Source organism: Aedes albopictus, chromosome 3, assembly GCF_035046485.1.
Source record: "Aedes albopictus strain Foshan chromosome 3, AalbF5, whole genome shotgun sequence".
NCBI classification, from domain to species: domain Eukaryota; kingdom Metazoa; phylum Arthropoda; class Insecta; order Diptera; family Culicidae; genus Aedes; species Aedes albopictus.
The window spans coordinates 329584890-329601612 of NC_085138.1; the positions used below are offsets into that span (position 1 = coordinate 329584890).

The 16723-nt window shown below is 37.5% G+C and overlaps 1 protein-coding gene across 1 annotated transcript; it reads left to right on the forward strand.

The window, feature by feature from the left end:
- Nucleotides 1–9389: 9389 nt before the first annotated feature.
- On the forward strand, nucleotides 9390–10061 carry LOC109427046 (uncharacterized). Its single transcript, XM_019702597.3, has 2 exons — nucleotides 9390–9676; nucleotides 9740–10061. The coding sequence occupies exons 1-2, from the start codon at nucleotides 9454–9456 to the stop codon at nucleotides 9991–9993; spliced, it is 477 nt and encodes a 158-aa protein (XP_019558142.2). The 5' UTR covers nucleotides 9390–9453; the 3' UTR covers nucleotides 9994–10061.
- The last annotated feature ends 6662 nt before the right edge of the window (nucleotides 10062–16723 follow it).

The following is a 16723-nucleotide window of genomic DNA, read 5'->3' on the forward strand; positions in this document are numbered from 1 at the left end:
CTTGGAGTTCAAAAATAGCGACCTGAATTTCCTAAAGGCGGACTTGAGGACAGACTTGTTAGAATTCCAAAATGGCCACCACAATGGCTGACTTTGGCACCCACACACGATTTCGAGCGCACAAATCTCTTCGTAAACAAAACCAGCGAACGTGATATTCTTATTTTATGCTTATTGCAAGTGAGCAAGATCAGAACAAGTACTGTTATTTGTAGCTTGCATCTTGAGATTTGTGCGTCTGATGTTCTGATGCGTTAAAGTTAAAGTTAAAGCGGAGTTTCAATACGTGTGTCCTCAAATCAAAAAGGGCGACTAAAAATTCAAGATTGCGGATTTTTTAAGAGTTTAAGGCCCAAACATCAAAAGCCAAATAAACGATATGATTTCTGGTGCCATGAAATGTTTTTTTTTGTTAAACGTATGAAAGTGTCATATTCATCAACATTTCACTTGAGTTTTGTTGAAATGGGTTTAAGAAAGCACGAGAAAGGCACCATCACCGCTAGGTGGATTAATTAGGGTTTTTTTAAAGAAATTTCTCCGAGTTCCCTTCAAGCATTCCACCTGGGATTTCTCCCTGAATTTCTTTGAAGATTCCTTCTGGAATTTCACCATTGATTACTCCAGTGATTCTTTTATAAATGTTTTTTTTTGGTATTATTTTACCGGAGTTCCTTTAGTAACTTTCTCCTGGATTAATTTGTTGATCCTCCAATTTTCTCTAGGAATTTCTCTTACGGTTCCTTCAAGAATTTCTCAGTTTTTCTGGATTCCTTCAAACATTATTTCTAAAATTTCATTACCAATTCTTTTTGGAATTCCTTCATTTAGTCCCGCCAGGATTCCCTTAGAGATTTCTTCCGGGATTCCTTTAGGTATTGCTTCCAGACTTCTTCGAGGAGTTTCCCCGGAATTTCATCCGGGATTCCCTCGTTAATTCCTTTTGGGATTTGTTTCTTTCTTTTAGGTTACTTTAAGAGATTCCATCAGAGATTCATTCAGAGATTTTTTTCAAGGATTTTTTCGAAATTTCTTGTGAGAATCCTTCATTGATTTCCACTGTGATTTCTTCAGGCATCCTTTCAGGTGTTCATCCCAACATTTGTTAGCCCAGATAACCACATAACCGTGTAAGATGTTGCATGAGATGATAAAGTGGAGGGCTATATGCGAGCATTTAGGTACATGTAATATGTACGCATATTGCCTCAACTTTGACATCTCATTCAACTCCTTATACGATAACTGGTTGACTTGGAGAAATTCCTATGATGATTTCTCCTAAATTCAGGGATTTTGTCAAAAAAAGTACCGCATGATTTCTTCATTGATTTTTCCTGGGTTTCCTGGGAAATACTTCACGAAATTCTTACGGGATTCCTACCCAGATGCTTTTAATTTCAGGGATTCCTCACGGAATGCTTTTATTTATTTCTTCTGGGATTTCTTCGGAGACTCCTCCTGAGATTCAATAGGATTGCTTTGGAAATACAGGGATTACTGCCAGATCCCTTAAGGTTGAAGGATTCGTCATTGACAACTTCGTCATCATTGAAATTTCAAAAGCAGTTTTCTCGTTCAAAACACAAATGTTCGTAATGAAAATGTATTCACTGTATTTCAGATAGAGAATGGAATACAGTGAATACATTTTCATAACGAACATTTGTGTTTTGAACGAGAAAACTGCTTTCGAAATTTCAATGATGACGGAGTTGTCAATGACGAATCCTTCAACCTTAAGAAATATGATATTTTTCCCCGGCGTCCTTTAGAATTTTTTTCCAAGATTTCTCCCTTGAGTTCTCCGGGGATTTTTCATTGATTCTTCTTAGGTTTCCTTTAGGGATTCTTCCCGAGTTTCTTTCTGGAATTATTTCAAGGACACTTTTCGGGATTCCGTCATCCATTATTTTATTGATTCCTCCCGGGATGCATTTAGGGTTTCATTTTAGCATCCCAAGTAACATTTTAAGTCAAAAAGACTAGAAGAGCACAGATAAAAATAATGAGGTTTACACGTCAAGTAAACTTCAGTTTAGTCATGTAAACTTAGTGTTATGGTGGTTTACATGATATATCATGTAAATTTGTGTTATATGTCATGTAAACACACAGAGTCATGCTGAATTACATGACATATAATGGAAGTTTACATGATATTTTATGACTTTTACACGATATGTCATGTAAACTTCTGTGATATCCCACACTCCAAACATGTGCATAATATGTCACAGAATTTTACACTCTTTTTTCGATCTGTGAGGTTTGTAGAATCATCATTGAACCAAAATAAATGGTAAAAGGCTTTATGACAGTTCTAAAAACCTCGACAAGACTGATTGGTCATCAAAATGTTACTTGGGATGCTTTCACGTATTCTTCGATTTTAGTTGGAGGATTCTTTCAGAGTTTTCTACCGGGATTTATTTATTCATTCTACACGAATTTTCTTTAGGGATTTCACCCAGGTTTTTTTTTATAAATTCTTACGAGATTCTTTCAATGATTTCTCCTGGAATGTTTTCAGGATACCTTCATAGATTTCTTTCAAAATTCTTTCTTAAGTTACTCCTGGGATTTTATTATTTTTTTTTTCCTGTTGGGTACATTTCCACTACGACCAATTGTTGATCTATTGTGGCGGGCCCCTATTTAATATATATGCCATATGCCAGTGTGTCATATCACTATGAGTTAAGTGATTCCACTTGCTGACTGTACACAGATAAAAATAATGAGATTTACACGTCATGTAAACTTCATTTTAGTCATGTAAACTTACTGTTATGATGGTTTACATGATATATCATGTAAATTTGCGTTATATGTCATGTAAACACTCAGAGTCATGCTGAATTACATGACATATAATGTAAGTTTACATGATATTTTATGAGATTTACATGATATGTTATGTAAACTTCTGTGTTATCCCACGCTCCAATCATGTGCATCATATACCACACATTTTTACATTCTTTTTTCGATCTGTGTAGGCATTATCCCAGTAAGGTATTACAGATCGAATAAAATGTATTACCTTGCTAGGAGAAGTCATCCATACGTCTGATGGTTGTATTACACTCTTATCAAAATATATGCACCTCTTATGGAAAAGTGCATCACAGTTACACAATAAATGCTCCGAATCTTCCTTGCAACTTCTACAGAATCGACAAATGTCATCTTCCAATATTCCTAGTAGTTTTAAAAAGTATTTGCTTGAGCAGTGACCTGTTACTAAACCACAAAAAGTATTCAGATCTTTTTTTAGACAAACTCAGAAGGTTTCGAGTAATGTTTTTGTTTGGAGATATAAATCTTTTAGATTGTCGTGCTATTACCGTGTTTTTCCAAACTTCTTCTATCATATTCTTTTCCCAGTTTTTCAGTTCCAGTTTGAGGGTACATTCTGAGGCCCCACATAATGATTCTGGACCTAGGAAAGGTTTTGAAGATCCAAGTCTTGCTAACAAATCCGCCTTTTCGTTTCCTTGAATCCCACAGTGCCCAGGTACCCAGAATAGATTAACAGTGCTGTTTTTAGCCACCTCGTGTAGTGATTGAATGCATTCCCAAACTAATTTTGAAGTGCATGTGAAAGATTTCAACGCTTCAAGAGCAGCCTGGCTGTCCGAGAAGATACATATATTTGCATGCTTATAGTTACGTCGTAAACAAATTGAAGTACATTCAATTATTGCCTGTATTTCTGCTTGAAATACAGTTGGCTATTTTCCCATAGATATAGATATGTTAATTCCAGGGCCAGTGACACCAGCTCCAACCCTGTCATTTATTTTTGAGCCATCTGTGAAAAAAACACTGAGCCTGGCCGAATATTAGGCCCCCCTGATTCCCACTCAGTGCGACTTGGAAATGTTACATTGAATAATCGTTCAAAGTTATACTGCCTGTTCGTCCAATCTTCATGATTAATTAAAGAATTGATTTTAAAATCTTTAAGAACACTGAGATTACCCCTAAGGTCTCCAGAAAAAAGATCTCAGGTTCTTCTCAACCTAAGAGCGGTTTTCTCAGCTTCTAATTGAACAAACAAATGTAGTGGTAGCATATTTAGTATTGCATCTAACGCCTTTGAAGGCGTACTACGTATAGCTCCAGTAATGGAAATAGTAGCAAGTCTTTGCAGTTTCTCCAACCTCTGTTGAATACACTTTACTTTGGTTGTTGGCCACCAAACTAAAGCTGCATATGTTATTCTGGGTCTTACTATAGCCGTATAAATCCAATGAATCATTTTTGGCCTAAGTCCCCATTTATTACCAAATGTTTTCTTACTTATCCATAAGGCATTTATGGCCTAACTTATTATTTGATCTAAGTGTGTGTTCCAGTTGAGTTTACTTTCGAGAATCACTCCCAAATATTTTACCTTTAGACAAAGCAGTATTTTAGTTTCCCCCAAGTAAATATCTGGAATTTTACATTTCCTTCTTTGTGTAAACGGAATAATAGCAGTTTTTTGAGGATTTATGGATAACTTTTTCAAATTTACCACGAACTATAATGACTATATCATCTGCGAATCCAATTATTTCAAATCCTTGCTCTTCAAGGTTTGACAATAGTTCATCTACTAGTAATGACCACAAAAGAGGTGAAAGAACACCTCCTTGAGGACAACCTTTAACGGTTCTCACTGTAATTGTTGAATGTCCATGGCTACTTATTATTTCACGTTTTTGCAGCATTTCAACTATCCAATTTACAACAGTTATATCAAATCTACGTTTATTCATCACATTCTTCATTGAACTGTGAGAAGCATTGTCAAATGCTCCTTCTATATCAAGAAAAGTAGCCAACATCATCTCCTTGGCTTCAAAAGTTCTCTCAATTTTAGTTACTAGAGTATGAAGTGCCGTTATTGTTGATTTTCCTGGCTGGTAAGCAAATTGGTGTTTGTTTAAAGGAATCGATTTTAAATATTTTGATTTAATATAGTCATCAATAAGTTTTTCCATTACTTTTAACATGAATGACGAAAAGCTAATGGGACTAAATGATTTTGAATTATTTTTATCCTTTTTATTAGCTTTAGGAATAAATACAACACGTACTTGTCGCCAGTTCTTAGGGATATAGTTTAACCTCAAACTAGCTTTAAACATTTCAGTTAAACAAGGAATCAATATTCCCTTGCTTTTCTGGATCATCACTGGACGAATCTCATCTGTGCCTGGTGACTTATATGGTTCAAATGCATGCACTGCCCACTCAACTCTTGCTTGAGTAAAAATGCAACTTGCTAGATCTTGCATGTTTGCCCTGGTCATTTGTTGCCCAGTGCTTGTAACAATTTCACTAGGTCTGGCAGACTCAACTCAAAACTGGCAGAGATCCTGGAAAATGCACTTGCATCATCAAGTTCAAAGTTTCTTTTGCGTTAGAAGTAAAACATCCGTTATTATTTTTAAGAGTACCAAGTCCATTACAATGATCTTTAGATAAAACCTTTTGCAATCTAGCCATTATTGGAGTACTTTCAATGTTTTCACAGGTGTGCCTCCAGTTTTGACGTTTAGACCTTCTTATTTCTACGTTATACAGAGTTAATGCCTTTTTATATTCATCCCACTGTGAATTACGCTTAGCTCTATTAAACATCTTTCGAACTTGTTTCCTTAAATGTTCTAGCCTGGTATTCCACCAGGGAACATCCCTATTTGTGGATCGTTCCTTGAGTGGGCAACTGCTATTGAAAGCATGAATTATTCTATTTGTTACTAAATTAGAAGTGGTTTCAAGATCGTCGCATGTGTGGATAGAATTTTCAAGAAAATTGCCACCCGCTTGCAGATTAGAGTAGCAGAGCTCCCAGTTTGTTTTCCTGGGATCCCTGAAAGTTTCTTTAATAATATCCTTAGCTTAATATTCAAATATTATGTATTTATGATCAGATAGTGATATTTCATCGGAAACATGCCAATTTTGTATGTTTTCCGAGAGTGTGTTACTACAGAGTGTTAGATCTAAAACTTCTTGTCGTATAAAATTCATGAAAGTGAAATTGTTACCTTGATTACAAATATCAATATTATTCACAGTTAAATACTCCAATAAATACTCACCTCTTGTATTGATGTCTGTGCTGTTCCAAACCGTGTGATGCGCGTTAGCATCACATCCAATAATAAATGAGTTGTTCTTTGATTTGCAAAATTTAACGAATTCTGAAACTACAGGGAGAGGCACATCGTCTACATCCCCTGGAAAATATGCAGATGCTACGTAGATTTCTGTTTTCCCACGCGTAGTAGGAATTTCCATAGCTGCAGCAACAATATCCCGTTTTACGAATTCTGAAATGGGAATCAGGTTAACATTCCCATTTACAAGGATAGCAGTCCTTGGGAACTGCTCTGTATCATCGAAAATTAACAAGATTTTGTGTTAATACCCTATACTTTTCCATTAACCGCCCACGGTTCCTGGATGAAGGCAAGATCTAGTTGGCTCTGAATAAATTTCCTACAAAGTACATACAGCACTTGCACCCTTTGCATGATGGAGATTTATTTGGATGAATTTGATGTTGTTTTTTTTTTGTTTTTTGGGTACTTTGACTCCTTCCCCAGAAAAAGTTACGCATTCTTTCGACAGTTGGATGTCGCCTGCCGAAATTTCGATCTTTCGAAAATCATGTTGTTGAAGAGTTCGTACAGTAACTTGGTCCCTGCTTGATCCTGGAATTTGTTGATTTATGGTGTTTCCGCCCATGTTATCATCTCCAGTTCTTTCCTTTTAGTACTGTTAACCTCTTCAATTTGACGCTGAGTCCTTCCAGTATTAGGGACTTCACTTGTACCTGGGACTTTCTGATTAGTGATGGTATTCACTTCATCGTCACCAGTTTGAGAAGTCTTACTGTTAGCCTCAACACTTTCACTAACTTCGACGTCCATCGTATCAGTGTCAACTTTTTTGGGAGTTTTTTCCTAATCGGAGCATTCCCAAATTTGTAATCCAAAACAAATTCACATTCCTTCAATGTTTTCATAGATACTGCATCAACGCTAAATGTAAGTTCTACATGGCGTTTATTAATGATCTTTCTCAAAAATATTTTTCAGCTGTCAACTACTAAGCCATCATTCTGAGACTCCAGAAGAGCAAAAATTTCTTCATTGCTATCTTAGGCGCTCATAAAAAAACGATCAAATCTGACTATACATGTCAATGGTTGCTACTCCGTGATTGATCTGAGCTGGTACCAATTGCACTGAGATCCAAATGAATAAGGGCTGGGACACTCCACTTATTCTCAAAGTGCAATTCTAGCAGCTCATACATTTTGGATCAATACCGGCGCCGGCCACGTCCTTATAGTCAGTTGGGAAGGGAAAGGAATGTTAGAGTGTGCTGGTTGTTGCTACTAAAGACCGAGATCACCTCTGCATCCCCACACCCAGCACGGACTGGGGTATTTGTTAGTCGGAAAGGATGGGAGATCTGGGAGTAACCGTTGGGTCGGTGATGCGATCCATGGATAGGGGTTATTTTTATAGTGTATAGATTGTGTGGTGAATGAGGTAAATAAGGTCAAGCGGCACAGCACGCTTTGGTTGCATAACTTGTAGGCGTTATATACACTGTGCTGTGAGTGGAAATTGGAAGGGAGGGAAACGACTTTTTTCCAATTCGTTTCTGGTTCTAGCGATGGCTATGAACATATGAATATACATATGAGTTGTATATGTAGAGAAGAGAGAGAGAGTGAGAGGAAGTGGATAGAAAGATACAAAGTAGGATGAAAAGGGACGGGCCATGACCTTCTGCATACGAATCAGAAGCGGTAGCCACTAGACCACCAAGCCCGTCTGCATTGCTATCTTTGGCGCTCATTGGAAAAAAGCCAATTAAAGTTTCCGGTTGTGGAATTTGATTCTCATCAACCGCAACAAGTTCCGCACCCTCTCAAGGAGTTATGTTTGAAATTGTATTCTTTAGCCAGTCAGATGTTTCCTGTTTTTTACAAATTATGATTAGGTAGCCAGGCCTAATCAAGCAGTTTCCAAATTTGGGTTTAATCTTTTCTTTGCGTTGATGGATCACATTACTGAGGACAGCTTTCTGTATTGCCATCAACTGCTCAAACGTAAGTTCTGTGTTCGGGTAGTCCTTTGACAATATGCCTCCTTCACACTAGCTAGAGCTTCCTTGTAGGATGGTTTGTTTCTGCCCTCTGTACTTTTGGACTGTCCAAAAGGTTCCGCCCCACATTGCTCCAAATGATTTTGCACCGATTTCCCACCCATAGGCAGTTTTGATCCCGAGGGATTACTTCAGGTATTCTTTCAGAGTTTCCTCCAGGATTTTGCGAGGGCTATTTCAGAGGGATGTAGGAATGAGGTGATTTCTTCAATAGTGCAACGAGCCATTGTATCAAGTATGGTAAAATGTGCTACAGTAGGCAGGAAAATACAACTCCCTTATGAAAAGATTCTGATCCAACTAAAAATCGAACCCAGATACTCTCGAATTAAAAAAAAATGAATAGTAAGAAAACATTTTGGAGATAAGCATCTCTGTAGTAAGCATTTACCAAAATATGAGTACTTTCATAAAATTGGATCGACAACAGATTTTGAAGCGTTTTACACCAATTTTTTAGATAACGCGACGTTTTTTTAAATAACGCGTTTTCTACGCGGTTTTCTAAGCGTCGTAAAAATACTTCAGTGTATTAGAAAACATGTTTCTAATAGACACTGTGTGTTGGTTTATTGGTATATTGAGAGATTAACTATCGAAAACTATCGCGATCTGGTGGGATTTGGCCCACGACAACACATCCACTAGGCACTTTAACCAACTAAGCCACAGAGCGGGTTGAAAATCTGTGGATCACAAAGCTCAACTGAATCTGAACCCACATCTCTAATCGAATTGCACCGGACGCAACACCAGTAGTTACACATGAAGATTAACCACAAGTGGTATATTTTTATCCCTTGTACAGCTAATCTTGAACAAACGGATATCCGGTATACTGATTTTTTCGTCAGTTTGATAAACAACTTGAGTGAATCAATCTGAACGATCGATTTTTAATATCGGTTGATTGCAGAAACGGAAACAAATATTTGCTCAATTCCGAGTGCTTTTGAGCTTATAACACATACTCTTATTATATGTACTAAGAAAGTACAATGCGATTGCTCAGCATGTGATTAAAGTAATACTTTCCAGCGGGCAAGCGGTCAACCACATATAAGTGTGTCCATTTTTTTTTTTTTGTAATTTCTTGGAATTGATTGGCACACTTACATTTAGATAAGATAAACTAATTGATAGGGAGCCAAGCCACTTGAAATCAACTAGATAGTGAATTATATAAAAACAATCCACTACCAACCATCGGCATCAGTGTCTAGTCCAACAGTTCAACCCAGCAAACGAGTAGCTCAGCAGCAGTCCAAGATGTTCAAACCAACCAGTTTCGGAATTGCCCTGTTTGCTTTGGCCTTCGGAGTGGCCATCGCCAGCGTCGAAGAAGAACATGCACAGATCGAGGCCAAGATTGAAATTGTCCAAGATATCGCAGCCTTCAAGGCTGCTCATCCGGAACTGGACGTCGTCCCATTGGAAGTTTCTGGAAGTGCCCGTCAACAAATTGTTTACACCCTGGGAAACCGATTGTCGGGTTCGTAGAGCTTGAATGCTTGAACATTCAGCAGGAAGTGTAACATTCTCATTTTCAATGTAGGTGACCGATTGGTAGCAACCAGTCAGGATGGCGCATCGTGGGCCACCTTGCAGGACGTGACGTTGAACTTGCGCTACCCACAGGCTGGAACCGGAGCGGTCGTCAGCTATGTGCAAGTGGTGGTCAACCAGAGCTCCAACCAAGGACGGGGATACGTGGTGAGTGGAGGAGTCGGTCAGCGCTACATTCAACTGGTGATTGAAGCATACTCTACCAGCTACTTCCAGTACAATGCTCAGATTTATGGATATTGAATGTGATCTTCAATTCGTCATATAACGTTTGAGTTAAATAAATGTTTTGAATTGAAGAAAAATGGAAAGGTAACAATGTAATGTGATTTAATAAAACAAAAATCTCGGTGCTTAAAAATATTTAAAAAACACATCTTACCTTTTTTTGTTAACTGTCATACAAAAACTTTCTAAGCTTCTTATGAAATGACAGTTTAGATATTTACATTCTAGAACTTGCCAGTAATTACATTAACCTTACAAATTATTACGCCTAATTAAGTTATCAACGCGCTCCAACAGTTCGATGTTAGGGGCTCAACCGGCTACTCTGCAGCTCTATCGATGAATCGCCATTAATCGCGTTTTAACAACTTCATTAAGCTTTAACGCTATCTTTAAAGCTATCTCGCTAGCCAATGTTCTCGGCCGCGGGTGCCATCATTTATGAAATCAATATTGGCGCCGGCAAACGGTTTGCTACGTATACTCAGGCCGATAGTAAAAGGTTGCCTTTGAAAGCGATCCCCGGCGATATTGAGTTGAACACGTGCGCCGAACGAACCGTGTGCGGATATTTACAAGCTAAACGATTCCAATTATGTGTATTTTAAAAGCCTCATTTATTAAATTAGCTTCTCCCTTTCATCGCGGGAGAACTCGGTCGTTCTACGCATAACCGCCTCTTGTAGATAGTATGTTGCACACAGAACGTAGGACAATTGTGCACATAATGGCAAATATTGCAGAGGATAAAAGCCGCATCAGAGAAGAGAAGGCCATCTCCCGAGTCAGAAATTGATAAATATTTCATGCTGTTGGTCGCGACACCTAGCGGTTGAAGCCACACTTTTTACACGGAAAATTTCAACCGTGTTGACACGAAAAAGCAAAGTACTTCGGAGGCAGGTACACCAACTCAAAAACTGATTCGCAAAAAAAATGTGTTTAACAAGAATGTATTTCGGGGACACAGTCAAAGTTGCTTATCTCCTGAAACCGTAAATAGGGTACGCGATGCAATAGTGATGGAAATATGTATGAAACCGTTATGATAATCAAGAATAATTGTTAAAACACCATTATTATGCTTTATAACAGCCTGCAATTGCAAAAACATCTTTGGTACGTGCACCATATTATTGCAATAGTGGTCGAAACAACAATTGATATGCTCTCAATGAAACAAAATTTCGAAGAATAAGATAATTTATCATCGATATGACGTCATCAGTTCATTAATTTTGATTATACCTGAAATAATCAATACACTTTGAGCCATGCAGTTGTTTTGACGTTTATACACGATGGAAACGAAATGGGTAGAAACAAAATAAATCGAGTCGACTTTTCACGCCTAAAATTTATCACTTTTCGTGTGTTCGGTTTGTTCTGAGATGCCCTTCTCTTCTCTGGCCGCATGCTAACAGGACGAATGGTATTGATTCCCGGTACATTACACAGGCGAAACATTGGATAATCATAAGTTAATACGATGGCAAGGTAAATAGTAAAACATAGGCTTAAGAATAAAGTTATGAAGAGTAAATTTATTGTGATACCATGATCGTAAATATAATAACATAAGGGAGGATTACTTTTTTATAATCCGCAGGTTGACCAACTTCGCTACCAGCTCAGCATTGCTTATTTCGTCTAATATAGAAATAAAAGGATAGTGACCACTCTTCATTTCAGTCTACAGGTACCACATGGTGGGAATCAAGGTAACACGCACATCCCAAAGTATGAGTCGGGTTTAGCCGATCTCTTTCAGTCAGAGTGTAAAAACATTGCAGATTCAAAGCGAATATTGACATTTTATGTTTTCATTCGTGTGTTACAGCATTTATTGTCAGCTTAATGCCTCGCTTTTTTCATTCACTCTTCGGTCATGAATGTTTTCCTCTCAGATTGTAAATGTCCAATTTCGAGTAACAGATGTACAATTTGACTTAACCGTTATGTGTCCGACAAACTTTTTGCTTTTTTCTACACCGTGCTTTTTTAAAAGGGATTAATCACTAAACACAAGTGTTGTGGAATATAATCGGGAGTTATGGTCGAGTTATCTGTCTCACTCAAAATTTTCAATGACAGAAAAATGAATGAATAAGTGGGAAAATTCATTCATCAAAATGAATATTAATTTAATCCCTGGTGTAGAATTTTCAAAATTCACGTTGAATGTACTCATTGACAATGGACATTCAGAGCTATGCTTTCAGCTAATTTTCCTCGATATGGAGCAACCAAATAGATGAGCATTGGTTTTGTTCCATGGTGGATCTTGATCAGATTTTAAGTCTCCGCATTGCTGGGAAGCTTCTTTCTGTGTAGTAGAAATAGCAGAACACGTTTTAACCTTATAAAAGCTTTGTCATGATCGTTCAATCGAAATTCTTGCGAATAAATCAGCGTTCCACTTTATTTTCTTTTAAGTTATCTTAAATCCCTAAATGGTAGGTTTTTAGACAAACACTTGTTTAAAAAAATAAAATGGAAATATTGAAAGTTCGTGATTGGAATATTGTCGACAATTTTAACCCACGAACGATCGCGCTGTTGTATTTTGTACAACACGTTGAAAAAATCTCGCTTTTTGTACTCAGCATTAGCGTGGTGCTGACGCAGGTAGTCAACCGCGCGAGTTACGGAAGGTTAAGTCCGCATCTCAAGGTCTAGTACACGCAAAACAAGATAAGCTACCAAAAATTGAGATATGCCTTTTCTACCAATTTATGTATTAACACACGGTTTCATAGCTTCCATACCACTACACACAAACACCTCCATTCAAACCCGAGAAGTTGAACCGGGTTGCGTCTAAAAATAACTTTCGCTTCGCTGCTGAGTTTCGCGTCCTATTGTCTACATGGAATTTTCCACTTGCAAACAGCAACCTGCTGGATGCGGGCTTTTCAGTGCACAATGGGTCTAGAGTCGTATTTACGAAGACAAAAATGTTTCTGCCAAGTTCTGCCATTTCTTTTTTTTTTCATTATTGTCAAATGATTACGGTCAATCAAGTGTGGCTTATCCAAAAATCTGCTGATTAATCATTCTCTATACAATATCAGAATGTTTTACAAAGTTATAGCAAATTTACAAAAATAAAACATTCGATTGATTTGATCGATTTGTCTTTATTAAAGAGACTTTCAGCCCTTGGATAAAACATTCGAATCATTACAACTTTTCGAAAAGTTTTCAATAAATTGCAACTTTTTTGCCTTTGGTCATATTTTAGTCGAGTCCAACGATACATGAAGACCAATACATTAGTCATAAACTTTCAAAATTTAATTTAATTCGGTTCGCTTAGTCCTAAGGTACAGTAATTTGATAAACGGAAGTCAAAAACTAGATATAGATAGAAGGGCTCTAATTTAGTGTAAAGTTGAATAATCAATCAAGCCCAAATTTGCACCAATTAAATCAAACTCGTTGAGGAACAAGTAATCAAAATAGTTTTGGTGGACTTTATAAAAGGATACAACTTGCTAAAAATGTTTTAGGCATTTTTTAAAACTTAGCATGCTTTTGTATATACCACTAGGCGGTGCTAGAGGTCAAGCAAATTTTAAATTTAATATATCTCAGAATTCTGGTCACTTACAAAGTTGGTGTCTTTGACAATGTTGTTTCGTAGGTCAAGGGCTTACAGTTAATGGTCCACTTGTTTCGAAATTTTGCCACAAGGAAGTGCAAGTTACACATTTGCAAAATTATGGAAATGAATGTTTTTTTTCGTAAAGCAATCAAAAAGCTGTAATATAGTTTTCTTTGAACATATTTAAGTCAAGTCAAAGGTTTTTCAAAGAGCTATATATTAGTCATAAATGTGCAAAATTTCATTTCATTCGGTTCACTTAATCCAGAGATATAGCACTTTAACGAAGAACACTCAAATATGAAACATTTTACTAGAGTCGCTCCAACTTCATGTAAAACTATCCAATCGAGCTCAAATTTGTACCATTTATAGCTAATTAGTTGTGCAACTAGCAGATAAAATTTGAGAATATTCCCTACATATTATAGAAAGTTACAGGTTGCTGAATATATTCGAGATAATAAGTAAAAGATACATGCTTCTTCTAATTTGCAACTAGCGCCGTCTACTGGCAGAATCCTGAACCAATCAGCTAATCAACTGAAACGCCCTAATAAACCAAACAACATTGCCGAAGAAACCAATTTTCTAAGTAATCAGAGTTCTGAGATATATGGAATATAATAATTAATTTATCGTCAGCGCTACCTAGTGGTAGAATTTTGAATCAAACGGCCCATCACCAGTAAAACCTTGGCTGGCCTAACAACTTTGCCAAGTATACCGAATATTTAAGTAATCATGGTGCTAAGATGTACGGTACGGAAATTTCGCCAGTGCTACGTCTTGCTGTCTGTGACATCTGTCATACCAGAGACAAACAGACGTAACACTGATGAAATGTTTATACCAAATATCTCATCATCCTGGTTACTTAGAGAGTTGGTGTCTTCGGCAATATTATTTGGCTGGTCAAGAACTAACAAATGATGAGCCGTTTGATTCAAAATTCCACCACAAGGCAGCGCTAGTGAGCAAACAAATATTATATTCCATATATCTCAGGACTCAGATCACTTAGAAATTTGATGTCTTCGGCGATGTTGTTAGGTTGGTTACGGCCGCTCAGTTGATTAGCTGATTGGTTCAAGGTTCTGTCAGTAGGCGGCGCTAGTTACGAATTAATTGAAGCATGCAACTTTTATTTATTATTTCAAATATATTCAGCAAGCTGTAACTTTTTCAAAAATGCACCAAATATTCTCAAATTTTTCCTGCCAGTTGCACAACTAGTAAGCTATAAACGGTACAAATTTGGGCTCGATTGGATAACTTTACATAAAATTGGAGCAACTCTAATAAAGTAGTTCATATTTGAGTGTTCTTCGTTTAATTGCTATATCTCTGGATCAAGTGAACCGAATGAAATGCGACATTGCACAATTATGACTAATACATAGCTCTTTGAAAAACCTTTGACTTGACTTAGGCACGTTCAAAGAAAACAAACTTACAGCTTGTTGATTACTTCACGAAAAAATATCAATCATTTGAACGATTTAGCAAATGTGTAGCTAGCGCCGCCTAGTGGACCATTATAACTGTAAGCCCTTGACTCACTTAACAACGTTGTCGAAGACACCAACTTTCTAAATGGTGAGAGTCCTGAGATATATGAAATTTAAAATTTGCCGTTTATTGGTGGAATTTCTAATTAAACGATCCATCACCATCCATCATGGCATCGCACATAAAATTATTAGAAAGCAGATTTTTGAATTAGTTAAACCAGACGAACCACCCTAACATAACAATAATAGGGAATAGAGTCAACAATTGAAAATAAACTTTCTAAAACACAATATATGTCTTAAAACTTAAAGCTGAAGCTTAAACAGTTTTGTCTTCGCAAATACGGCTCTGGACCCATTGTGCAGTGTGGCGGCTGTATCACTTCCATCACCAAGCCACGTTTGTGTTGATGATGATGGCTTTCAGCCTCGTGTCTATCCATGTGCAGTTGTAGCCGTCCTGGTTAGAGCGCAGGGTACTGTGAATCACCATTACAGTGCCTCGGTTCGATTCCCGCCGCCGCCCGTATTTCTTTTTAAACATGTATTGGTATTTGATGCCGCCGCTGCTGCCATGATCAGTCTAAAAATAGAACAAATAATGAGAAACCAGTGCGACAGAGCACACGCACACATGCGAAATTTTCCTTTTCCAGATTCTAGGAAGCCAATACAATTTTTGGTATACTGCCACCTACCAATTTTTGTATTTGCAAGGCCCTAATACAATATTTGTATATGTTTCATACCCAACTGTATTAGAATCTGCCAATCTCAGGTTGCGTGTAGGCTCTCAAGGGGCCCAAAAGTTCTCAAGAATTTTATGAAGCCCAAATAACATGGAATCTTTTGACGAAAAAATATCCGATTTTACATAACATACATACAATTTTGCTTAACATCATATTTAACATAAGACAAAATCAACAGTAGTCCTACGTCACAATACTCGGTTTGTGGCTCGCCAAGTCACGCTCCACCTGGTACTCTCTGCGCTTCACGCCGTTTTGTGCCAACCGGATCAGTTGCGAACACCAACTATGCAGGGTTGTTGTCCGGCATTCTTGCAACATGCGCTGCCGATGTTGAAGAGTAGGCCGATGTTGAAAGTCCGTCACCTTGTCTCAATTTGTGACGAAATTCGAATGAACTAAATAGTTCTCTAGAAACCAGAAGTTTTGCGTTGCGTTGAGCCGTTTTGTAGAACTTCCGTGTTTCATGGGATCGGTAGAGTTGGTGTCTTGGGCAAAGGTGGTCAGGTGATAGCTATCGTTCGGGAAACAAATAGGCCTTCAAACCAGCTGTGGCCATCGGAATGGATCCCTGGAGAAGCTGTTTCGAAGTACATTTGAGTATTTCTCCAAAATTATAAACATGCGACGTCTCTATCTTCTCGGTAATCCATATTTTACAAAATAATGGTCAGAATACGATCCAATAATGGTCACTCTAGTAATCCTCGGTCATCAAAATATGTTTCAAATAAACCCTTGTTGAGGGTAATTGATCATTACTTACACAAAAACGGTTCTATTTCCTTGGTTTTTAAACTATTAATCATAATCATCGTTAGGATTACCTCAAAAATGGGTTCATTTGGGCAGGGGAACTTATTTTGGGAAAA